The 24,836-nt window shown below is 46.1% G+C and overlaps 1 protein-coding gene across 1 annotated transcript; it reads right to left on the reverse strand.

The window, feature by feature from the left end:
- Positions 1–1,067: 1,067 nt before the first annotated feature.
- PLA2G2D (phospholipase A2 group IID) lies at positions 1,068–8,684 on the reverse strand. The gene is made up of 4 exons (XM_009000549.5): positions 8,605–8,684; positions 4,742–4,886; positions 3,946–4,052; positions 1,068–2,687 (listed from the first exon to the last, which is right to left on the reverse strand). Exons 1-4 carry the CDS (start codon positions 8,642–8,644, stop codon positions 2,542–2,544), a joined length of 438 nt encoding a protein of 145 aa, XP_008998797.2. The 5' UTR covers positions 8,645–8,684; the 3' UTR covers positions 1,068–2,541.
- Between the last annotated feature and the right edge of the window lie 16,152 nt (positions 8,685–24,836).

Raw genomic sequence — 24,836 nt, forward strand, 5'->3', positions numbered from 1 at the left:
AATGGCTCATGACTGCAATCCCAACACACTGGGAGGCCAAGGCAGGAGGATCACTCGAGCCCAGGAATTTGAGACCAGCCTAGACCACATAGTGAGAAGGCATCTCTCCAAAAAAATACGGAAATTCCCCAGGCATTCTGGTGCCTGACCACTCAGGAGCCTGGGGCAGGAGGATCACTCGAGCCGTGGAGGTGGAGGCTGCAGTGAGCCATGATCACGCTGCTGCATTCTAGCCTGGGCAACAGAGCAAGACCCTATCTCAAAAAATAAATTCTTATTTTTTGTAGAAATGAGATCTATGTTGCCCAGACTGGTCTCTTCTTATTTTCATTTATACTTTAAACATAGAGACTATTTCCTCCTAGTCAGTGATATAAATGGATATTTTTAAAAACTAGAGTTTATTTTTTATTTTATTTTATTTTTTGAGACAGAGTCTTGCTCTGTGGCTCAGGCTCGAGTACAGTGTCACGATCTCAGCTCACTGCAACCTCCGCCTCCTGGGTTCAAGAGATTCTCCTACCTCAGTCTCCTGAGTAGCTGGGATTACAGACACCCACCACGATGCCTGGCTAATTTTTATATTTTTAGTAGAGTCGGGGTTTTGCTATGTTGGCCAAGCTAGTCTTGAACTCCTGACTTTGGATGATCCGCCTGCCTTGGCCTCCCTAAGTGTTGACATTACACGCGTGAGCCACTACCCCTGGCCTAGACTTTATTTTTATATGGCAGTTTTAGGTTCACAGCAAAATTGAGAAGGTGCAGAGATTTCCCTACTCTGTGCCCCCACACAGGCACAGACGCACCCCCATGAGTATCCCATCCAGAGTGGTGCATAGGACTGGAATTTGAACCCAGCGCCCACGGGCCTTCATTCCTGTGACACTGCCTCACATGAGCCACTGCATCTCAGAACTGCTCAGGCAGCCAAGCCACGGTTGGTGCCACAGGCCCAGAGCATGGGTGACTGCAGGTGCCTGGAAACAGCTAACTACACACAAATGGAAGACTGGGAGTCCTCATAGGAAAAAGGTGTCTTTCCTTAGAAGCAGAGACTGAGACAAGGATGCTCGTGCAAACACTTTACTGAGAAAGTACTTTCTGGAGAAACCTGAGTGGGAACCAGGAAAACTGGATAGGCTATGGGGTGAGACCAAGCAGAGAGCTGGTTCCAGGAGAGGCCTGGCCTCAGCCTGATCCCAGGAGGAACTCGAGGGTGTTGTTCCATCCAGAGGATCCTACACAGAGGCGGCGGGGGGGGGGGGGGGTGGCAATTGTACCCTCCACGGTGTCAGTCTCTCCTGGCCATGGGTGACAGGTGGCCTCTTGATGGGAGAGGTGGGGCAGGGGCTCGGCAGCTCTCACTAGACCAGGGCAATGCTCAGGAGAAGGAAGCAGATTGGAACACTTGGCTGCCAACACCTGGCCTCACTCTGGGAGATGGGCCTTGGGCCTGGAGGGGATCTGGGTGGGTTATCTACACCATCTGCTGTGACCTCTGTGTATCCACTGTGGGCTCACCCCAACCACAGGCATGAATTGAGCACCTTGTTTGTGGGAAAACAGGGGAAACAGAGATGGCACAGACCAGGTCTCCATCCTCCAGAGGCTCCAGTCTAGTTGGGGAGATCAGAGAAGTTCCATTTGCCACCCTAGGCCAAGCTTGGTAATGGCAGAGCCATGAAGCCAAGCTGTGGGAGCTTGGAGGAGGGAGTGAACCCTTGCAGCCAGGGAGGAGGAGTCAGCCCAGGGAGACTTCCGGAAAGTAGCCCTTTGACCCCAAGGAGGTGGGGATCAGTCGTGATGAAAGTAATAGCCATTCAGTAGCCCCTGGTAATTCACCCTGAGCCAGTGCCTGTAGGCCAGACAAAGTACTCAAGGCTCTGGTGCCTGGAGCCACAGAGCTTGTCTAGTGCTTCACCCAAGAGGGATTTCCAGAGCTCCTCTTGGTTCTGAGTGTTGCTTTTGGCACCAGGGAAGCAACTGAGTTTAAGACAGGTATGGTCTCCACCTGCAGGGACTTCAGAGCCTGCCTGGGGAGAGGGTCACACGGTCAACTGTGCGGGGTCCCCAACACCTATGAGAGGCTTTGTCTTAGGACAGTGGAAGGCCTTGAGGTTTTAAGAGAGACAGCCACATGGACAGAAAGATCAATATTGCCCTTTAGAGGGGCTGTTCCACTTGCAGATCTCAGATTATATTGGAGGGGTGAGAAAGGACGGGTGAGGGGCCAGCAGGTGGGGGACAGCCACAGGCCCCTCCCCCCACCCCGATGCTTTGGTCCAAACACCATCCCTAAGGGCTCCTTGGCTTGGGCTTCTCCCAAGATTCCCATCCACCCTCAGAGGACACAGCTGCGGCCTCGACTGGGAGGATCTGGAAAGCTTCAGAAGGTCAGCAGGCACTGGTAGGGAGTTCCGGGGGAGGCTGGGACTACCTCCCCCAGGAGTGTTTGAAAAGCCAGGCTGGTTCATGTTAGATACTGGGGTGGGGACGCTGGAGCTTCACGCTGAGGAACAGGGTAGAGGGTGTGGGCTTCTCCTAGCACCCAGGGGTCTGCCCCTGGCAGTGGGGCCGCCAGTAGAAACGCAGTTTCTTCTGGTAGGTGTCCAGGTTGCGCTTCAAGCAGAAGGCCACGTCCTTGTCACAGGCACACAGTTGCTGCTCACACCAGCTTCCCTTGTCAGCTGTGGGTGGAGGATAGGGAGCTCTGTGTCTGTCCTTTCCCGAGACAGAGCCAGGTATGGGTCTAGCAGCCTCTGAAGGCAGTGCAGTTCCTGCTCAATCGAACCCAGGGTAAGAATCTGGGGGTATCCATCCCAGCGACCTCGAGTCTAGCTGCATGACCTTGGCCACATACCGTAACCTCCCTGTGTGCCACTGCATCTTCACTTATTTATTCACCCATTCATTAAACAATTATCGAGCACCTACCGTGTCAAGGCCGGAGAGGACTGAACGATAGAGGCATGGGAGAGAGGCAAGTATTAGAGCACCGCAGGGAGGAATAAACAGCCATGCAAAGTGGAAGTAAGAAACCACGCAGGGCTAGGAGAGAAGGAAACAGAGTGGAAGAGCCTTTTAAGGTGAGAGCTGAAGGGTCTGCTCTTCCTGGAGAAAGCTGGGGTTGGGGAGTCGGGGATGGCAACAGACTATGCAGTGCAAAGACTCTGGGCAGGAGGGACCATGGTTTCATTATCTATGAAGTGGGGATAATGGTAAGAGCTGCCTAGGGGGCTGTTATGAGAGTTGGTAAAGAAGACAAGGCACTTAGCCGACGGTACGTGCTCAATAAATGTTGGATGTTATTGTTACTGTTACTATGAGGTCCTCAATTAACAGCAGCTGCCTTGATGAGCCCTCTCGATGAGCCTTGGAGACCTGCTAACATTTCTATACTTGTGATGCTGGAAAGGATGCAGGGGCCAGGTGCCCTGGGTTCTAGCCCAGGCTCTGTCAATTGGAGGCAAACACTTCCCCACTCCAGTTTTGGTTTCCTGGTCTGTACAACGGAGATAATCAGGGTTTTGCTGATCCTCGACAGGCTGCCATGAGCATCAGTGATGACGAGAATTACAGCCTATCGGTAGCCCTGTGTAATTTATTGTGGCAGGCATCCTGTGAGGCCCATTCTGTCTGTTTCATTTTAGTTCTTACTATAACTGAATGGGGTAGATTACAGATGAGGGTACTGAGGTTCGGAGAGGTTAAGCAATGTGGTCACCAAGCTGGTCAGTCGTGGGCCTGAATTCCGGATGTTAAAGGGGTCAGTCCTCCCATGGGCCTTCTCCATACCCCCATACCCATTCTTGCCTCTTCACAGTCCAACTGCAGCCAGTGGGCCCGTGCAAAAAAAGAGAGGTCTAGTAGCTGTGCTGTGAAGGCAGTGGAGCCAGAACGCCCTTCCTGGGTCTCCAGCTCCAACCCTGAGGTCTGGGTACTCACAGCAGTAGATTTCCCCCTGGGAAAAGTTGTATCTGTAATGGTCCGTGTGGAAGTGGCACCCGTGGGTCTTCAGGTGGGCGTAACAGCAGTCATGGGTCCGGCAGCACCTGGAGCAGACAGGGTGCATAGCTGCACGGGTCCCCGGCCTACTGGGGTCTCTGGCTGCTCTCGCCCCAGAGAAGAACCCATGTCCCCACCTGGAAAGAGTCAAGGCCTGCAGGGCTCCAGTCTTCCTTAGGATCATGGTAACTAACATTTTCTGAGCGATTCCTATGTGCCAGATGCCTGCTTACCTACGTATTCTGTCTTAATCCTTTAGACCACAATGGGATGGGAGGTGCTCATATTATCCCCTTTTCAGAGATGAAGAAACTGAGACTTGGGGAGGTCAAGCCACTTGCCCAAGATCACACAGCCTGTAAGTGGCAGATGGGGCAGTGCCTCCAGGCCTGGCTGCCTCTCACCGCTCCTCCAGCTGACTCCCAGGGTTGTTAGGAAGATCAAATGAAATAATGACAAAAGGAGGGTGGGGGCTTTAAAAAAACAATGTCCATTGCAGTGGGGAGTGAATGTGGTCATCGTAACTAGACTAGGGGATGGGAGTGCAAGGGAGTGTCTGGCCCTCAGGGACTCTGGGGAACCTTCTGTAAGGGAAGCTCCAGGAGGGCTGGGATGGTGTCGGTAGATGTGTGACAAAATTGATTCAACTCAACTAAATGAATAGGTCAGTGGAGAGGAAAAACAAGTCCTGGAGTCAGGGGCAGAATAGGATTGCCATCCCTGGGAAAGGAGTTACCAGTCGGAGGCATCTTTGGGCTGGCCTCTGCCACCTAGTCCGCAGTGACAGCCGTAGGGCCAGTAGGAGAGGAAGGGTGTTTTCCCAGTCACTTGCTTGACCATCTTGTTCAGGTTCAGGATCCCGCCCTGGATTGGAATCACACCTGCCAAGCAGCCCAGCAACCAGGAGAAGAGAGAAGGTAAATTTCAGGGCAGCACCAGTGGGCACAGGATGGCACCTCTGCTCTGCCTAGACCAAATGGGTGACCTCAAATGATGATAAAAATAAAATGATATCTATTGCTGCTATTAAAAAAAAATGACAGGCTAGGCACAGTGGCTCACACCTGTAATCCCAGCACTTTGGGAGACAAAGTCTCACTCTGTTGCCCAGGCTGGAGTGCAGCGGCATGATCTTGGCTTTGGGAGGCCAGAGTGGGCAGATTGCTTGAACCCAGGAGTTCGAGACTAGCTTGGGAAACATGGCGACACCCTGTCTCTACAAACAATACAAAATTTAACTGGGTGTGGTGGTGCACTCCAGTCCTCCCAGCTACTTGGGAGGCTGAGGTGGGAGGATCACCTTCACCCTGGGAGATGGAGGCTGCAGTGAGCACAGATCGTGCCACTGCACTCCAGCCTGGGCAACAGGAAAAAAATGACAAGTTATTGAGTGCTTACTATAGGTCTTCTTGTGTATTGATTTCTTGACTCCATTTGGCTAGATAATTACTGTTACATTAAATAAATAAACTGTTTATTTTGGAGTAATTCTAGATGTAAAGAACAGTTGCGAAGATAGAAGGTTCCTCAGCCAGTTTCCTCCAGTGTTATCCTCTGTCTTGTGATTCATTTGTTAAAACCAACATTGGTACAATGAATATTATTTTTAATCCCCATCTTACAGATGAGCAGTTTGAGGGTCAGTAACTTGCTCGGAGTCTTGGTGGCTGGTAAATGGAGCCAGAATTCATCACTTAAGATGGTCTGGTTTCATTCTCTGTCTCTGGTAAATGGAGCCAGAATTCATCACTTAAGATGGTCTGGTTTCATTCTCTGTCTCTGGGCATTGATTTCCCACTCCACAGTGGGAAGAATAATCCCAACTTGCCCTTCTTTCCCCAGCCCCTAGAGAAATCTGAGTCTCTAATAAAGACAGTGTGTGGGTCTCCTGGGAGACAGAGTGATTTAGAAATTGATGCTTTTCACAGCTAATTTTATTCCATTCATAATAACTGCAGGTTAGAATTGATGGCAAGGGGAATTTATTTTACTGGAAGAGAGAAATGCATTATGTTGAGTTAGAAGAAATAAAATATAGTAAGTCCATGAATTCAGGTGGGAGGTTGGGAGAAACAGATGAGACAAAAGGGAACAGAAGTGCACATGTGTGCGACCCCAGGAGATGATTCGAGAATGCAGGCAGCACACATCCAGATGGAGCCCAGAGTCTCAGAGAGACGGGCTGGGCAGCCCTGCTTCAAGTAAGCCTAGTTATGGAACCCGCACCCAACCTCAGGCAAATGAAGTCAATAGTACAACCTCCCTTCCCACCCCAACGGGCTCCAATGTGGAGTACCCTAACCTCTGTCTTCTTAGGGCCCCACATTGGGGCCCGTTGGGGTGGGAAGGAAGGTTAGGAGGAACTCATGCAGTGGACAAAGAGTGAGACCACAGGTGGGTGGCCTTGGGTTGCAACCAAAAGTGACTGGGCCTTCATGTCCCCAGTGTGTTCCCTTGATGTGTGGGAGTCCATGTTGCCATGCCTGTTTGACATGGTGACCCTAGCTGTTAAGACATGTAAAAGAGAAGCCTTCCTAACCTTTGGCTGCCCTGGTGAAGGAGCCTGGGGCCTCTGGAATCATACACAATCCATCAGAGATTCCTGGATTCCATAAGGAACCCAACTGCAAATGGAGAGTCCACCTTGCAGACCGACCAGAGCCCCGCGTTCAGAATCTTGCCTTTCTTAGGGTACCTCTGTCCTCTTTTTTCTAAATCTAGCTCTTTCAATCTGGGCTCAGAAATACAGAAACTGAACTCACACCTGAATGATGCAGCTCTCCCTTGCCATGCGAGAAATATATTCAGCTTTGATTCAGAATGCTTTTGGGTGGTCTTATTGATCATATATATATTTTTTTGAGATGGAGGCTCACCCTGTCATTCAGGCTGGAGTGCAATGGTGTGATATCATCTCACTGCAATCCTCCACCTCCCAGGTTCAAGTGATTCTCCTGCCTCAGCCTCCCCAGTATCTGGGATTATAGGTGCTCACCACCACGCCTGACTATTTTTTGTATCTTTAGTAGAGACAGGGTTTCACCATGTTGGCCAGGCTGGTCTCGAACTACTGACCTCTTGATCCATCCGCCTTAGCCTACCAAAGTGCTGGAATTACGGGCCTGAGCCACCGTGCTCAGCTTATTTGTCATAATTTTAAGATGAGGAGGACCCAGCCTGAGAAGTGGAGCTGTAGCTGTGGCTGGGGAGATGATGGTCAACTAACTCAGCTTGTCAGCAGTTCTTGCTGGGTAGCTTTCCCCACCCTTGGCTGCCACTGATGGGGATGAAGCTCCTTCTCCCAAGGGATGAGCACAGTGGGTGGGAGGAGGTGCCACTGCCATCTTTCATGCATGTGCCATGTGTAAAAGCTATTATTTATGCATACTCAACACTTAGTAACTGTTTTCTCATTAGAGTCCTTCCTTCTCTCATAGAGTCCTATGAAGGGGGTTGTGCCCATTTTACAGATGAGGATATCGAAAGGTTGGGCAATCTGGCTAAAGTCACACTGTCAGGAGATGGCAGGACCTGCATTTGACTGAAGGTTCATCTGTGTATTTGATCTCTGCAGTCTCTTCCCTCTTTACATCTGAGAGATACATTTTTGCAGCTTGATTGCAAATTTCCTAACGGTTTTTGCCGTCATCCTGGAGACATGTTCCTCTAGAGAATTTCAGAGTCCCAAGATACCATAAAACTATATTTAAACATGCAAGTCCTTTCTCAATCACAATTTTGAGATGGATTGAGGAAAAAAAAGGCCAATTTCCTAGCAAGTGCATTTTGCATTTGGTCTGCTTAAGATCAAATGGAAACTGCTCCACCCCTCATCGAAGGTCAAGGGAACCCTCTTCCCAGCTTATAGGAAGATCACAAACATGAAACAACTCTAAAAATATGGAGTGCTATGCATTCATAATGGTTGTTTCTTTCTTTCTTTCTTTCTTTCTTTCTTTCTTTCTTTCTTTCTTTCTTTCTTTCTTTCTTTCTTTCTTTCTTTCTTTCTTTCTTTTTTTGAGATGGAGTCTTGCTCTGTTGCCAGGCTGGAGTGCAGTGGCGCAATCTTGGCTCATTGCAACCTCCGCCTCCTGGGTTCAAGCAATTCTCCTGCCTCAGCTCCCAAGTAGCTGGGACTAGGTGTGAGCCACTGTGCCTGGCTAATTTTTGTATTTTTAGTGGAGGTGGGCTTTCACCATGTTGGCCAGGATGGTCTCCATCTCTTGACCTCATGATCCGCCTGCCTCGGACTCCCAAAATGCTGGGATTGCAGGTGTGAGCCAGCACACCCAGCTGACGATGTTGTTATTATTCAGTGGGAGAGGCAGGGGTGAAGTGATCTGTGTCCAAAGCATCATCATCATGGATCAGCAGGCCCCGGTTCTGGACTTCTAGTTTCTTACTGTCACAACTTGGCCACCCAGCGCTCTCTGGCTGAAGCTACCGTGCTAGGAGACTAGTGGCCACTGAAGGCTCTTTGCAGAGGGACAGAAGGATTGGGAAGTGGGGACCAGGGTCCTAGGGATCAGAGCAACAGCCCCCAATCTAGCACTGGCCTCCCTCCTTCGCTTCCCAGTCTGGATCCGGTCCCCAACTCACCAGCCATCACCATCAGCCCACACAGCAGGGCAAGTTCCATGATCGCAGCTCAGGGCAGTGGAGGCAGCTGCTGGAAGTCCCTTTCCACGAGGGCGGCCCTCCTTATATCAGATGCACCACACTCAGCCTTGCCCAGCCCTCCTTGCCATCCCCACTCTCATGGAGGCAACACATGCTTCTTTCGCTTCCACTTTTCTGGCACTGGGGAGGTTTTTTTTTCAACATATGGGTTTTGTTTCCCACTTATTTATTTATATTCATATATATGTATATTTTGAGATAGGTTTTCACTCTGTCACTTAGGCTGAAGTGCAGTGGCATAGTCATAGCTCACTAGCTCACGGCAGCCTTGACCTCCTGGACTCAGGCAATCCTCCTTCCTCAGCTTTCCAAGTAGCTGAGACCACAGGCAGGTGCCACTACGCCTGGCTAATTTTTCTGTTTTTTTAAACAGCACTATGTTGTCCAGGCTGCTTCCAAACTCCTGGCCTCAGACAATCCTTCCAAGTGTGGGATTACAGGTGTGAGCACCAGGCCTTGGCTTCCCTGCCACGCCCTTTTTGATAAAAGAAACACACATTCTGTGTAGAATATTTGGAAAACCTAAACAGTAAACTTAAAATCACCTGTAAATCTATTAAGCACCATTGGCATTTTGATGTACGTCTTTCTGTGGCCCTCTTCCTGCCTGCCTCTCTTTCTGTCTCTCCCTCTCTCCATACTTTGCCCTAACCAAAGTAGGAAAATGTTATCTATGCAGTGCTTCATAGCCTAGTTTTTCATCTGCTGACGTAACGAGGCAGGGTCCTATTTCATTGTACTGCTATTTACATTATTGTACTGCTACATCATTTATCTAATGAAGCTCCATTGATGGATATATGGGGTTGCTTCTGATTTTTTTTAATTAATCTAGACTGTACAGTGAAAGAAGGCCAAATTTCAGTTCATGTCCAGAATTGCTTCCATAGTATCTACTCCTAACATGGACTTGCTGAGCCAAAGCACACACACAATTTGAAGGCAATTGATGTGTGTTGACAGCTTCCCCTGCAGAGGTCTGCCCCAGTTTACATGTGAGAATCCTAATGAGGCTAATGGGGTGGAGCCAGCCCAACTTGGGTGGAGGAGCTGACGGGAGGACACACATGGCCACAGCACAGAGATGGTAGCCACTGGGGCTCCCCCAAGAACCTTGTCCCCCCACAGCAGAAACTGCTTCTTTAATAGCTGTTAGAAAGCTGTCTAAGGACAGAATGCCCAGGCTGACCTCTGCTGCCAGCAAACCAGCTTATCCAAAAGAGTATGCCAGCAACAGTCACTGCTAGGAGCATCTCTCTCTCCTTTCTCTTTTCTCTTCTCTCCCTTTTAAATCTGATTATTGCCTTTGTTCCTTGATTCAGTCAACCAACTGACCACCTCACATTTGTGCCAACAATCTACATGCAAAGTAACTCAACAACAAGCAAAAGAGATGCCTCTGGCACATTTTTTGATGCACCCCTGTCCACATAGGCTCAATATTCATTCCCTTGTGCACTTACCAGTGTGATGTCTTACCCTGTAGACAATCCTAGACCGGTGCTCTTGGTGGGCCACGTGGCTACTTCTCAGAACCCATGCCACCCTCCATCTGGTATGGAGAGATGGGAGTAAAAGTAGCTACAAGCCCTTTGTTGATTCTAGAAGGCTTTTACCTAATGGAAGAGAACAGCTTTGATGCTGCAAAGCATCCTCATAAGCCTCATCTTCAGTGTTATCTCAGACACCTCCAGAAACTCCAGGGCACATCCAGGAGGCAAAGTGTGGGATCAGACAGATCTGGTTCAAATCCTGGCTCCTTCTCTTACCAACGGTGGAACCCTGGAATAATTATTTCACCTCCAGGAGCCTTAGTTTCTTCATCTGCAAAATAGGGTCAGCAGACCCTCCCTTTCCTGATGGCTGTGAGATTTAGGGACAACATCATAAAACACATAGCACCAAGCCTCACCCATTCAGGGAATGCCATTACAGTGGCCACAACACGCCTGGAGGTTAAGAGGACTGGGGATTTTCAATACCCATTTTTAGACTGCATTCTAGCCTGGGCAATTAAGCAACACTCCTGTTCTCTCTCCCTCCTCCTCTTCCTCTTTTTTCCTCTTCTTCATTCCTTTTTCTTTCTTTCTCTCTTAAAAAAAATGTGAAAAAAAAAGAGGACTGGGGAGATGGGATTCAAACCCAGATTGCCTGGGTAAACAGCCTGGCCTCCCTGACATTCTGGCTGCTTACCTTGGAGCAAGCTGATTATTAGCTCCATGTCTTCTTCTTGCTCCTGTGTAAGACAGGGGTGAGGACAGTACCTGCTTCATAGGGTTACTGTGAGGGTGAAAAGATGATACGTGAACAGGGCTTGGTCCACAGCTAGAGACCAGTAAGTGTCAGTTGCAGTGACTCTCATCCTTCTCCTTATCATCATCACTGCTTATAATAAGTAAACTAAATAACCTTTCCTTTTGCATGCTCTGATCTGCTGTCAATCCTATCCATTGGTTTTTTTTTTTTTTTTTTTTTTTTTTTCATCTCAGTGCATTTGGTCCTCTCTATAAATCTGATCTGGGTCTTTTAAGTATCTTCCATGCTCCTATTTAACATGTTCAATCTTTATATTTTTATTTATTTATTTATTTTGAGATGGAGTCTCACTCTGTCACCAGGCTGGAGTGCAATGGTGTGATCTCAGCTCACTGCAACCTCCACCTCCCAGGTTCAAGCAATTCTGCCTCAGCCTCCTGAGTAGCTAGGACTATAGGCGTGTGCCACCATGCCTGGCTAATTTTTGTATTTTTAGTCGAGATGGGGTTTTACTACATTGGCCAGGCTTGTCTTGAACCCCTGACCTCAGGTAAAACCCACCTCAGCCTCCCAAAGTGCTGGGATTACAGGTATGAGCCACCGCGCCTGGCTTCTTTTATCTTCTTAGACATATAGAAGCTACAGTAGTTCCCCCTTATCAGTTTCCTGGCAGTTTCGCTTTCCACGGTTTCAGTAACCTGTACTATACAAGACACTGAGATACTTTGAGAAAGACAAAAAGAGACCCATAACTTTTATTATTGTTGTGGAAGTTCAGGAGACCGGAGAGACCAATGGGTGAAACAGGAGGACTTTATTTAGGTGCACCAGCTTAGTGGATTCACATCTGAAAACTGAGCACCAAAGACAGGGCTTGACCTTTTATACATGACGTACAGAAGTAAATTTCACTGCACATGGTGATGTGGGCTGTGGGCTTGTAGTCTCGGCTACTCAGAAAGCTGAGGTGGATGGATTGCTTGATCCCAGGAGTTTGAGGCTGTAGTGAGCCATGATCCAGCCACTGCACTTCATTCAGCCTGGGAGACAGAGTGATATCCTATCTCAAGAAAAAAAAAACATTATATAATTTACATTTGAATAATTAACAATGAGGATGAAGATATGAAGATTTTCATGCCTTTTCCTGTCTCTGAAAGTCTGTATGAATTTGAAATCCCTCTGCTTCTGCCCATCAGCAGGTTTTAGTATCTGTTGGGCCTGGTTGTTTCTTGGGATGTATCAGCAAGTCTGTGTGTTTTCACTTCCCTGGCAACAGTCAGAAGAACATTGACGATACTGTCAGGCCACAACCCGGCCAGCTCTCCAGGTGGATGGTGGAAGGGAGCAGGAAGGCTATCAGATGCTGAGAGGGGAAAATCTGTTAAAAAGAGCTACTGCTGACTGAGTTTCTACCTCCTGTCGGGCCCTGAGTTCTTATCTCATTTGATTTTCACAGCCACACCACGAAGAAGACACTATGATTCCCATATTACAGGTGAGGAAGCTGGAGCTCAGAGAGGTTAGAAACTTAACCAGGGTCACACAGCAGGTACAGGCAGAGTTTGGGTTAGACCACGGCTCTGCTGGAGCCTGCCTTACTGTGTGGGAGTTACTGCCCTAAGAACTCCACACATAATAAATATATAAGTAGGTACTGTCATAATCTCCATTCCACGGATGAGTCACTGTGTCTTGGAGCTCTGCCATACAAATTCTCTTACCTGCCCAGCATAGACAGACGTGGAAGTCAGAAGAGTTGGCAGAACCTGGAAATTGGCTGCCCCCACCCTCAATACAGACCAGAAGAGAGTGGACCCTCTTTTTCACCTCCTGAGAATACCCCCATGAGGTGACAACATATCCTTTCAGCCCATGGCATGAGACCTCCCCTGAAAAGCCCTATTGACCAGAATAGTCCCATTGCCTGGATTCCATCCACCATGAAAGCCTGCCAGGGAGTATCTGAAATGAAGCTCCGAATTCCCACAGGTTCGCAGGATCGGAGGGAATCCAAAGGAGAAGGCTTTCCCCAGGGCGAGGAAGAGGGAGGCGCGAGAGATCAGCTTGTGTGGGAGAGTGACCCACTTTTCTCCATCTGAACCAAAGGAAATGGTTAAACAACTGGAACCCTCCAAACGCCTGTCAACAGGAGAATGGACAGACCTGTGGCAATATAGTCACCCGACAAGAACACCATGTCAACGAACCACAATGACACACAAGGACATGGATGAATCCCACAAGCGTAGAATGAAATATGAGGCCAGACACCAAAGAGCATAGAGTAGGAACAAGACTCCATTGCCATGAGTTCAAACTTCAGCAGGAAGTCCTTCGGATATCCTTCCAGATTATTAGGTATCCTTCCAAATTATGAATAACCGAGGTCGTGTAGTAGAAGGAAAGCCCCAGCTTTGATATCAGAAGCTTCGGTCTTTGGCTTCTAGCTTAATAACTGTATTACCTTGATCGGGTTGCTTCATCTCTCTGAGCGTCAGTTTCCCATCTGGAAAATGGCGCCAGTGATGCAACTTCTTTAGGCTTGTTGTCATGATTACAGGTAGCACGACTGGCACATGGTAAGTGGTCAGTCATAGGAGGAAAAGTCTAGGGTTCTAACTCAGGCAAGGGGCTGGGCAGACTGCCCTCTTTCTGTACCCCAAGCCCAGAGAGTCTTGTTTCGACATGACACAGAGCTTGTCACATGCAGTGGAGGGATTCTTGGGCCAGTGGTCACAAGAAGGCACTTTCAAAATCACTCGAAATCCCCATGCTCAGCAGCTTCCAGATGGTCATTGCTGGAAGGTTCTTTCCTGTGTTTAGATCCAGCCCAGCCCTCTGTTGTTTCATAAAGGCCACATCTGGTGGGAGGTCACAGAGCCTGGGCGTTCAGAAGGAGGCCTGGGGTTCAGACAGACCTTCTGTGGATCCTGACTCCCCCTCTGTTTTCTCATCTGTTACATGGGGCGGAGGAAACTGATAATACCCAGCTAGTGGGATTGTTATGAGGATTCCTGGATGTGTGGCATGCATGGCGCTTGACAATGGGCTTTGTGCAAAATAAACACTCAGTAATGATAGTTGGTGGTGCTGTTACTAGTATTAGCTCATGGGAGGAAAAGAGCACACTTCCAGGAAGTCCCACAGGAGCTCAGCACATGATTCCATTCCAAGGACATTCCCAAGCACCTACACCGTACTCAGCACACTGAGTCTGCAGGGTGCAGAGACAACGGAGCAAGACAAGGCCCTGTCCACCGGAACTTCCAGTGTCCTCAGAGAGACCAGACACTTTTCCAGCTGGTTGGGACCTGGGCAGTGCAGACAGTTGGTTGCCTGTCTGGTGGGTGCTGGTGAGAGGCTCACACTGATTTGCATAGAGGTGGGTTGCCCTGCCTGAGGAATTGGAATGGGGGCCGACTGTGGACACAAAGATAATTATCTGGTGGGCTTGACTTGAGCCCTGCAGAGAGAACCCTGTAGAATCTTCTGGCACCCCTCTGGTCACCGAGAGGAACTCTGCAAGGCACAGGTGATAAAGGGTGTCACTGTGGCGTGAGATGGGACTGGGGGCACACACCTCTTCCCTGCAGAGCGTGGTATGTATGGCTCTGAGGCTGGGAGGCAAGGAGACTTTCCTGGCACCCGGAGAGTCTGTAGCTTTGGGGGAATCTAAGGGCAGCACCCTGGGGTAGGCCCAATCTCTGTGGGTGCCAAGACTTCCATGAGGGGCTATGAGTGGATGTCAACCTCGGGGCAGGGGAGCAGAGCAGAGGGATATGAGTGGCTGGGGCTCCCAAGATGCTTCTGAAGATGCTCAGAAGGGAAGGCTTTATTTTGGAAGGGGTGGGAACTGACTTATGAGGGTGGGATGGAGGCATTTCCTCCTGTTAATATGATTCCATAAGCACTCACAACCTCCAGAGACCTGGCAGAAGGGTTGGCCTGGAGGGTTCACCATCCACTCCACAGGAGGTAATAGCATGTGGGCACACACAGAGTCTTCCAACTCGCTTGCTCCTTGAAGCACATTTTATATTTGGGGCAGGATTTTTTCCACGTGCAGATGAAGCTGGAGGGGCTCCAAAAGGCCTACTTCCTGTCTCTATGAATTTGATTAAGTACCTCACATAAGTGAAATCATAGAGCGTTTTTCCTTTTCTACCTGACTTCTTTCATTTAGCACTATATTCCCAAAGTTCATCTGTGTTGTAGCATATGTCAGAATTTCCTTTTTTTTCAGGCTGAATCATGTAATCTATTTTTAAAAATAGCTTTATCGAGATATTCACATACCATACCATTCACTCAAGTGTATAATTCAGTTTTTTTTTGTAGATTCACAGTTTTGCAACCATCACCACAATCTAATTTTATAACTTTTTTTTCTTTTTCTTTTTCTTTTTTGCTACAGGGTCTCACTCTGTCACCCAGTCTGCAGTGCAGTGGTACAATCTCGGGTCACTGCAGGCTCATCCTCCCAGGCTCAAGAAATCCTCCCATCTCAGCTTCCCAAGTAGCTGGGACTACAGGGATGCACCACCATACCCAGCTAATTTTTGTATTTTTTGTAGAGATGGGGTTTTGCCATATTGTTCAGGCCAGTCTTGAACTCCTGGGCTTAAGCAACCCACCCATCTTCACCTCCTGAAACGTTGGGATTACAGGTGTGAGTCACAACACCAGGCCTAGAACATTTCTGATATCCCAAAAAGAAGGGTCTCCAGCCAAGGACTGACCAGAACCCATTATTCTCACCTTAAGTCTAATTTATCCCCCCAGAGGCCCACAGTCAGGAGCCATATGGTGATGTTATGGGCAGCACCGCAGCCCATGTGTACCCCACCCCAAATTGATATGTTCAGGTCCTAACCCCCAATACTTCAGAAAGAAACTGTGTTTGAAGACAGGGCCTTTGAAGAGGTGACTGAGTTAAAATGAAGTTACTAGCACGGGCCCTAATCCAAAATGACTGGTGTACTTATGAGAAGAAGAGATCGGGACACAGACAGGAACACAGAAAAGATCACGTGAAGACACAGGGAGAAGGTGGCCATCAACAAGCTTGGAGAGAGGCCTCAGTAGGAACCCGCCCTGCCGGCACCTTCCTCTCGGAAGTCCAGCCTCCAGAACTGTGAGAAAATCAATTTCTGTTGTGTAAGCTACCCAGTGTGTGGGACTTTGTTATGGTGGCACTGGAAAACTAATACAGGTGTTAAGAGAGGTCAGAGAAAATAATGAATACATGGTAGGCTTCTTGGAGGAGGTGAGCAGTTGGTAGGTCATTGCTTTCTTTTTTCTGCCTGTTCCCTTTCCACTGTCCCCCAGGTATACACATAGGATCTCTGGGAGACAGAGACCTGCTCAATCCCTGCGGGACAGAGGGACTGGCCCGGTCCTCGGGGAGCCACCTGTAGTCGGGTCTCCCCTGGTTCATGGGGCTGAGACACATGGCTTCCCAGCTTGCTGCCTCAGTTTCCACCTCCATAAAATGGGAATAATGACATTTGATGCTTCCCTCTCCAGAGTTAACAGCTCAATGATTAGGAAATATTTGGTGAAATGGTCATTATCTAAATATTTTTGTTATAAAGGTAGAAATTATTTCTTATAAAAATTATGATTATTTTGTAGATTCACAGTTTGGCAACCATCACCACAATCTAATTTTGGAATTTTTTTTTTTTTTTGAGACAGGGTCTCACTCTTTATTGAGCTACAATTTATGTAAAATAAAATATATCCACTTGAAGTTTCGTGAATTTTTACAAGTGTACGACATTTGTCAAGCATTTGTATGATAGTAACAGAAGTGGACCAGTGACAACTACTGGTCCATTTCAGTCACTGTAGGTGAGTTTTGCCCTCTCCAGAACCTCAGATAGATGGAATGACACAATTTGAAGGATTTTGTATCTGGCTTCTTAGACTCAGCCTGATGCTTTTGACGTTCATCCGTGTTGCTGCATGCATCAGCAGTGCAGGAATTTTATGGTTGAGTGGTATTTTGTTGGAGGGATGTAACAGTCTGTTTATCCTTTCTTCGGGTGATGGACTCTGGTTGTTTGTAGTTCTGGGCTACTGTGAATATGAGGCTGTCATAAACACTTGTGAATAAGTCTTTGTATGAATGCATACTTTTTTTTTCCCTTTTGGATAAATACCAACAAGTAAAATGATTGGGTGTTATATGATAAGTGCATGTTTAACTTAATAAGAAATTGCCCAACTGTTTTCCAAAGTGGTTGCACCATTTTGCATTCCCACCACAGTGTAGGTGAGTTTCAGTTGCTTTATGCCCTCACTAAAATTTAATATGGTCAGTCTGTTTAAATTGCAGCCATTCTAAGAGGTAGTCAGTAGAATCTTATGTTTTTAATTTTTATTTATTTGGTGACTAATGATGCTGAGTAGCTGTTCTATGTGCTAATTTGCCAATATGTATACCTTCTTTGGTAACATGTCAGTTCAAATATTTTTTTCATTTTTTTATTTAGTTGTTTATTTTCTTATTAATGAATATTGAGAGTCCTTTCTATATCTTGGATACAAAATCTTTATTGGATATGTGCTTTGCAAATTTTTTTCCACTCTGTGATTTGTCTTTCCATTATTATTATATTATTATTATTTATTATTATTATTATTGGAAACAGAGTCTCACTCTGTCATCCAGGCTGGAGTTCACTGGTGTGATCTCGGCTCACTGCAACCTCCACCTCCCGGGTTCAAGTAATTCTGTAGTGCCTCATCCTCCTAAGAAGCTGGAACTATAGGTGCATGCCACTGTGCCTGGATAATTTTTTTTTTTTTTTTTTGAGACAGAGTCTCACTCTGTCAACCAGGCTGGAGTGCAGTGGCACAATCTCGGCTCACTGCAACCTCCACCTCCCGGGTTCAAGTGATTCTCCTGCCTCAGACTCCCGAAATTTTTTGTATTTTCAGTTGAGACAGGTTTTCACCTTGTTGACCAGGCTGGTCTCAAGTGATCCACCTGCTTTGGTATCCCAAACAGGCATGAGCCACTGCGCCCAGCCTCCATTATCTTAACAGGATATTTGAAAGAGCAGAAGTTAAATTTTCATGAAGTCCTTTTTATTGATTTTTTTTCTCTTACGTACTGTGCTTTTGGCATTGTATTAAGAAATCTGCCTAATCCAAGGTCACAACAATTTTCTCCCTCATTTTCTTCTAGAAATTTTATAAGCTTAGGTTTTATATCTAGTTTAATGATCCATTTTTAAAATATTTATTTTTTAAATGGTGGTAAATACACACAACATAAAATTTACCATCTTGCCCATTTTTTAGTGTACGGTTTAGTGGTGTAAAGTACATCCACACTGTTGTGCAACCATCCCCACCATCTATCCATAGCACTCTTGTAATCTGGCAAAACTGAAACTCCATACCCTTTAAACTCTGACCCCCATTCTCCCCTTCCCTCAGCCCCTGGCGATCACCATTCTACGTCATGTCTCTGTGAATTTGACTAAGTACCTCATATAAATAAAATCATAGAGTATTTGTCCTTCCCAACCAGTTTATTTCACTTAGCACAATGTCCTCAAAATTCATCTGTATGTCAGAGTTTCCTTCCTTTTTAAGGTTGAATAATATATTCCACTTTTTAAAACAGCTTTACTGGCTGGGCATGGTGGCTCACACCTGTAATCCCAGCACTTTGGGAGCTGAGCAGGAGGATTGCTTGAGCCAGAAGTTAGAGACCAGTCTAGGCAACATATATTCACATACCATACCATTCATTCAAGTGTATAATTCAATGAGTTTTTTGTGTGAATGTATCCATAGTTTTGCCACCATCAGCACAATCTACTTTTAGAATACTTCTGACACCACAAAAAGAAACTCTACCCAACCCTTGTCACCACACACTCCCTTTCCTCAACCCCTGGAAACCATCAGCTACTTCCTGTTTCTGCAGCGTTGCCTACTCTGGACATTTCACAGAAAAAATCATGTGATATGTGGCCTTTTGTGACTGGTATCTTTTCTTTAGCAGTGTTTTCAAGGTTTGGCCATGTTATAATGTGTCACTACTCTATTCCTTTTAATGAGTGAAGAACATTTTCTTGTATAAATATACCCTATTCATCAACTAATGGACATTTGGTTTTTTCTACTTTTTGGTTATAATAAATAATGCTGTTATGGACATTGCTGCAGTTTTTGTGTGTGGATGCAAAAATGTTAAAAGTGCAAAGTGCTAAAATGGAGACCTTTCTCTTTGTTATATTGCATTAGTCTGTTTTCACACTGGTGATAAAAGCATTCCCAAGCCTGGGTAATTTTTACAGGAAGAAGGTTTATTGGACTTAAGAGTTCCACCTGGCTGGGGAGGCCTCACAATATGGTGGAAGGCAAAGAGGACCAAGTCACCTCCTACGTGGATGACAGTGGGCAAAGAAAGAGCTGGTGCAGGCAGACTCCCATTTATTTACAGCCATCAGATCTCGTGAGACTTATTCACTATCACGAGAACAACACGGGAAAGAGCTGCCTCACTGATTCATCATCTCCCACTTAGTGTCTCCCACAACGCATGGGAATTATGGGAGCCACAAGATGATATTTGGGTGGGGACACAGAGCCAAACCATATCAGTTATATACCTAGGAGTGGAATTGCTGGGTTTTGGGGTAACTCTGTGTTTAGTACTTTAAAGAACTGCTAAGCTGTTTTCCACAGTGGTTTCACCATTTTACATTCCCATCAGCAATGTACAAGGGTTCCAGTTTCTCCACCTCCTCACTAACTCTTTGTATCATCTGTCCTTTTGATCACAGCCATCCTAGCTGTGTGTGAAGTGGGATCACATTATGATTTTTGTTTGGATTTCCCTAATGACTAATGATACTGAGCATCATTTCCCACACTTGTTGGTCATAAGTTTATCTTCTTTGGAGAAATGTCTTTAAATTTTTTGCCTATTTTAAAGATTACATTGTCATCTTTTTACTGCTGAATTATAAGAGCTCTTTAGATATTTTGGATACAAGTTCCTTATCAGACATATGGTTTGCAAATATTTTCTCTCATTCTGTCTTTTTATTTTCTTGATGATACAGTTTGTAGCACATATATTTTTAATTTTGATAAAGTTCAAATTATCTTTTTTGTGTCACTTGTGCTTTCTAAGCACATCTTACTATCTAAGAAACCATTGCTAACTCAGCGTCACAAAGACCTACTCATATGTAAAGTTAATTTTTTGGGTGTGTGTGTGTGTGTTTTGTTGTTGTTGTTTGACAGGGTCTTGCTCTGTCTCTCAGGCTGGAGTGCAGTGGCATGATCTCAGCTCACTGCAACCTCTGCCTCCCAGGTTCAAGTGATCCTCCTGCCTCCGCCTCCCAAGTAGCTGGGATTACAGGTGCCTGCCACCATGCCCAGCTAATTTTTTGTATTTTTAGTAGAGATGGAGTTTCTCCATGTTGACCAGGCTGATCTCACACTCCTGACCTCTAGTGATTGGCCGGCCTGGGCCTCCCAAAGAGCTGGAATTACAGGTGTGAGCCACTACACCCAGCCTAAGTTTATTGTTTTTCTTTGAAACAGAATCTCTGTCTTCCACCCAGGCTGGAGTGCAGTGGCGCCATCACAGCTCACAGCAGCTTTGACTTCCTGGGTTCAAACAATCCTTTCACCTCAGCCTCCTGAATAGCTGGGACTACAGGCATGTGCCACCACGCCCAGCTCATTCTTTCATTCTTTATTTTTTGTGTGTGGCAGAGATGAGATCTCACTATGTAGCTCAGGCTGGTAAAAGATTTATAGCTTACATTTAGGTCTCTGATCCATTTTGAGTTAACTTTTGTGGATGGTGTAAGGAAGGGGTTCAACTTCATGCTTTTGCATATGGGTATCCAGTTATCTAAATAATGTTTGTTGAAAAGACCATTTTTTCCTTATTAAATTGTCTTAGCACCCTTGAACTATGATGAGCTGAGTTTTGATTGATTTTTGAATATGGTTAGAGGTATGAACTGAAATTCTTACTTCTTTGCCATTTCTCTCCCTTCCTTCCTCCCCATTCCCTGTTCTGTTTCCCTCTCTCTTTCTCATCCTCTCTCTCTTCTTTCTCTCCCTCTGCTTCTTTTTCTCTCTCCCTCTTTCTCTCTTTTCTCTCTCACCCCCCTCTTTTTCTCTCTCCCTTTCTTTCTTTTTCTGTTGTTAGTTGACCTAGCAACATGGTTGAAAATGCTGTTCTTTCTCCATGAACATCCCTTTGCATCCTTATCAGAAATAAATTTTCCACACATGTAGGTCTGATTCTCAATCATCTATTCTGTTCCACTGACCTATTTGTTTATCTTTATATCAATACCATACTATCTTGATTACAGCGACTTTTTTTTTTTTTTAAGACAGAGTCTCACTCTGTCATCCAGGTTGGAATGCAGGACACAATCACAGCTCACTGCAGCCTTGACCTCCCAGGCTCAAGCAGTCCTCCTACCTCAGCCCCCCAGGTAGCTGGGACTACAGGTGTGTGCCACAAAGCCATGCTCATTTTTTGTTTGTTTGTTTGTGGAGACAGGGTCTTGCTATGTTGTCTAGGTTGGTCTCGAACTCCCAGGCTCAAGCAATTCTCCCACCTCACCCTCCCAAAGTGCTAGGATTATGGGTGTGAGCTGCTGTGCCTGGCCCACTTTATAAATCTTAAAATCAGGTAATGTAAGTCCCGCAATATTATTCATCTTTTTATAGTTGATTTGGCTATTCTAGATCCCTTGAATTTCCATATGAATTTCAGAGTGAGCTTGTCAATGTTTACAAGGACAGTCTGTTAGGATTTTGACTGAGAGCGCGTTGACTATAAAGCAAATGAGAATTGACGTTGTGGCAATACTCGGCCTTCTGACTCACAAGCATGACGTATCCCTGGTTTGCTTTGGTCTTCCTTGATTTCTCTGGGCATCATTTTACAGATTTAATGTACAGGTATCCATTTTTTGGTCAATTTTATCCAATATTTTTGGATATTATTGTAGGTGTATTTTTAAAAATTTCAATATCCAGTTATTCATTGCTAGTATGTGGAAGTACAATTATTATGACCACTTTGTGTCTTCATCTTATATCCTGCAACCTTGCAAAATTCAGTTGTCAGTTTCAGTAGCTTTTTGGTAACCTCTGTAGGATATTTTATATAGACTATTATGTTGATGCCAATGGAGATCAGCTCTCTTCTTCCTTTCCAGTCTGAAGGCCTTTCATTTATTTTCTTGCCTGTTGCATTGTCTGAAATCACCAGTACAATGTAAAAAGTAGAAGTGGTGAGAATGGGCAGTCTTCCTAATCTTCAGGAGAAAGGCATTCAGTCTGGCATCATTAAGCCTGATTTAGCCATATATTTCTTGTAAATGTCATTTATTTTTGAGACGGAGTCTGGCTCTGTCACCCAGGCTGGAGTGCAGTGGCGTGATCTTGGCTCACTGCAACCTCTGCCTCCTGGGTTCAAGTGATTCTCCTGCTTCAGCCTCCTGAGTAGCTGGGATTACAGGCATGTGTCACCACACCTGGCTAATTTTTGTATTTTTAGTAGAGACGGGGTTTCACCATGTTGGCCAGGCTGGTCTTGAACTCCTGACCACAGGTGATCCACCTGCCTTGGCCTTCCAAAGTGCTGGGATTACAGGTGTGAGCCACAGCACTCAGCCATAGATACCCCTTTTCAAGTTGAGGAAGCTCTATTCTGTCTCAGTCTGCAGACAGTTTTTAAAATCAGGAATGGATGTTGGATTTTGTCCAATGGCGTTTGTTTTGTTTTCTTGGATTTGTTGAGATGATCCTATGGCTTTTCTTCTTTAGTCTGTTAGTATGGAATATTACATTGACTGATTTTTCATGCAAAAACCAATCTTTTATTCCTAGGATAAACCCCACTAGGTCATGATATATTTGCCTGTTTGACAGCATTTGCCTGTTTGCCAATATTTTGTTAAGAATTTTTTAAAATCTATGTTGATGAAGAATCATAGCTCGTAGTTTTTATTTCTTGTAATGTCTTTATCTGGTTTTGGTATTAGAACAATGTTGGCTTAGTAGAATGAATTGGGAAGCATTTCCTTTGCCTAAATTTTCTGGAAGAATCTGTGTGTAATTGGTGTTATGGGGTCCATTGTTTTCCCCTCACCCAGATTTGTAAGTTGACGCTCTAACTCTGGTACCTCAGAACATGACTGTATTGGGAGACGGCGCCTTTAAAGAGGTGATTAAGTGGGATCAAGGGCGGACCCTAACGCAATATGACTGGTGCCTTATAGGATGAGTAAATTTAGACACAGAAAGAGACATGAGGATGCACAAGCGCAGAGGAAAGGCCACGTGAACACATGGCACGAAGGTGGCATCTTCAAGCCACAGAGAGGGGCCTCAGAATGAAATCAGCCCTGCCAGCATCTTAATCTTGGACTTCCAGACTCCCAATTTCTGTACGAAGCGCCTCAATTTGTGGTATTTTGTTATGGCAGCCCTAGCAAACACATACACTTGGTGTTACTTCTTCCTTAAGTATTTGGTCAAATTCACCAGTGAAGCCATCTGGAGCAGGAGTTTGTTTATGGGAAGGTTTTAAACCACACATTCAGTGGCTTGCAGAGATACACCGCTATTTCCAGTTGAGTGACTTTGTGTCTTTCAAGGAAATTGACCATTTCATTATGTATTCTTACATTCATTTTAATACCAAAAATTACAAATAAAAAAATAAAAGCCACCAGTTATTCCACTGTCTGAAGACATCCGTCCGCTGCTAATGCTTTTACAATGTATCCTTCTAGATAATTGGATGCATGCATATACCAACTCCTTTTTAAAATGCTCGTACCTTGCAGTACAGGGTGTTTATTTTTGTATCAGCAAATATTATTTGAAAACATGATTATGGATGGATGGCTAATAATTTGCTTAACTAATCCCCTAATTTAAGTTGCTTCCAATGAGGTGGGGGGAGCATCAAGAAAACATCCCTTCGGTGTTGCTCTTCTGTCTCTACGAGCAACTCAAGTTGGCGTCTTGGTTTGCAGTCCCAGAAGTGGAATGACTGGGCCAACCAGTTTATATTGACTTGCTATTGAGCACCCTGAGCTTGGTAGGGGGAAGGGGGAGGGAGAGGGAAGAGCTCGTCCTCCCCCTCAAGGATCGGAGCCTCTCTGAGGACCAGCCCGACCAGCGTGTCCAGTGGCACTTCCAGTTGAGAAAATAGCAATGACACTGTTCAAAGGCTCTCAGGGGTCCCCGGCCCTAGCCTTGGCCTCCTCAACCTCTGTCGAAGCGGCTCTAGTTATCTGCAGGTTGGAGGCTGTATCTTCAGAATTTGAACGTACTGGGCCTTACTTCTCGATACTTCCTTCTTTGGAGTGTGGTGACATCACTACGTGGTGCGTGCAAAAATGGAAGGAAGATAGAAGCCAAATTTTGTGCAGACAAGGAAGGCAGAGACTAGTCTTGTTTTCCAATTACTCCCAGCCTGATGAGACAAATGCAGCCTCATCCCAAGGGGGAAGCCCTGGGCTTTTGGAAGAAACAAAGGCCCCTTCCTTCCCAGATCCCCAGTCTGAGGGAAGTGTCAAGATTCGCAAACCAAAACATATACAGGTAGCTACAAAGGAATGCATCACCAAACGCAAATGAATGCCCTCCCAAACAAGGATGTGTGATTGGAGGCAGTGGGGTTTTTCCGGGAAAACTTCCAGGAGAGGAGAGGAACCTGGATCCACAGAGAGGAAGCTGGTCAGAGGAAGGGTGGGGGCGGGGAGGGGGCAGTGACATGTGGACTGTGGTTTGGTACAGCCAGAAGAGGAGGCTGGCAAAGCTAGGGGCAGGAAGGGAAGCGCCAGGAGTCTCTTCTGCCCCTTGTCAGCAGGTTT

This window comes from Callithrix jacchus, chromosome 7 (assembly GCF_049354715.1).
Source record: "Callithrix jacchus isolate 240 chromosome 7, calJac240_pri, whole genome shotgun sequence".
Classification (NCBI taxonomy): Eukaryota; Metazoa; Chordata; class Mammalia; order Primates; family Cebidae; genus Callithrix; species Callithrix jacchus.

Coding starts and splice junctions, on each gene's coding strand:
- PLA2G2D (XM_009000549.5), bottom strand. CDS start 8,644: ATGGAACTTGCCCTGCTGTGTGGGCTGATGGTGATGGCTG. Junction 4,887..8,604: donor TGGGCTGATGGTGATGGCTG/GTGAGTTGGGGA, acceptor GCTGCTTGGCAG/GTGTGATTCCAATCCAGGGC. Junction 2,688..3,945: donor CCAGGGGGAAATCTACTGCT/GTGAGTACCCAG, acceptor CTCCACCCACAG/CTGACAAGGGAAGCTGGTGT.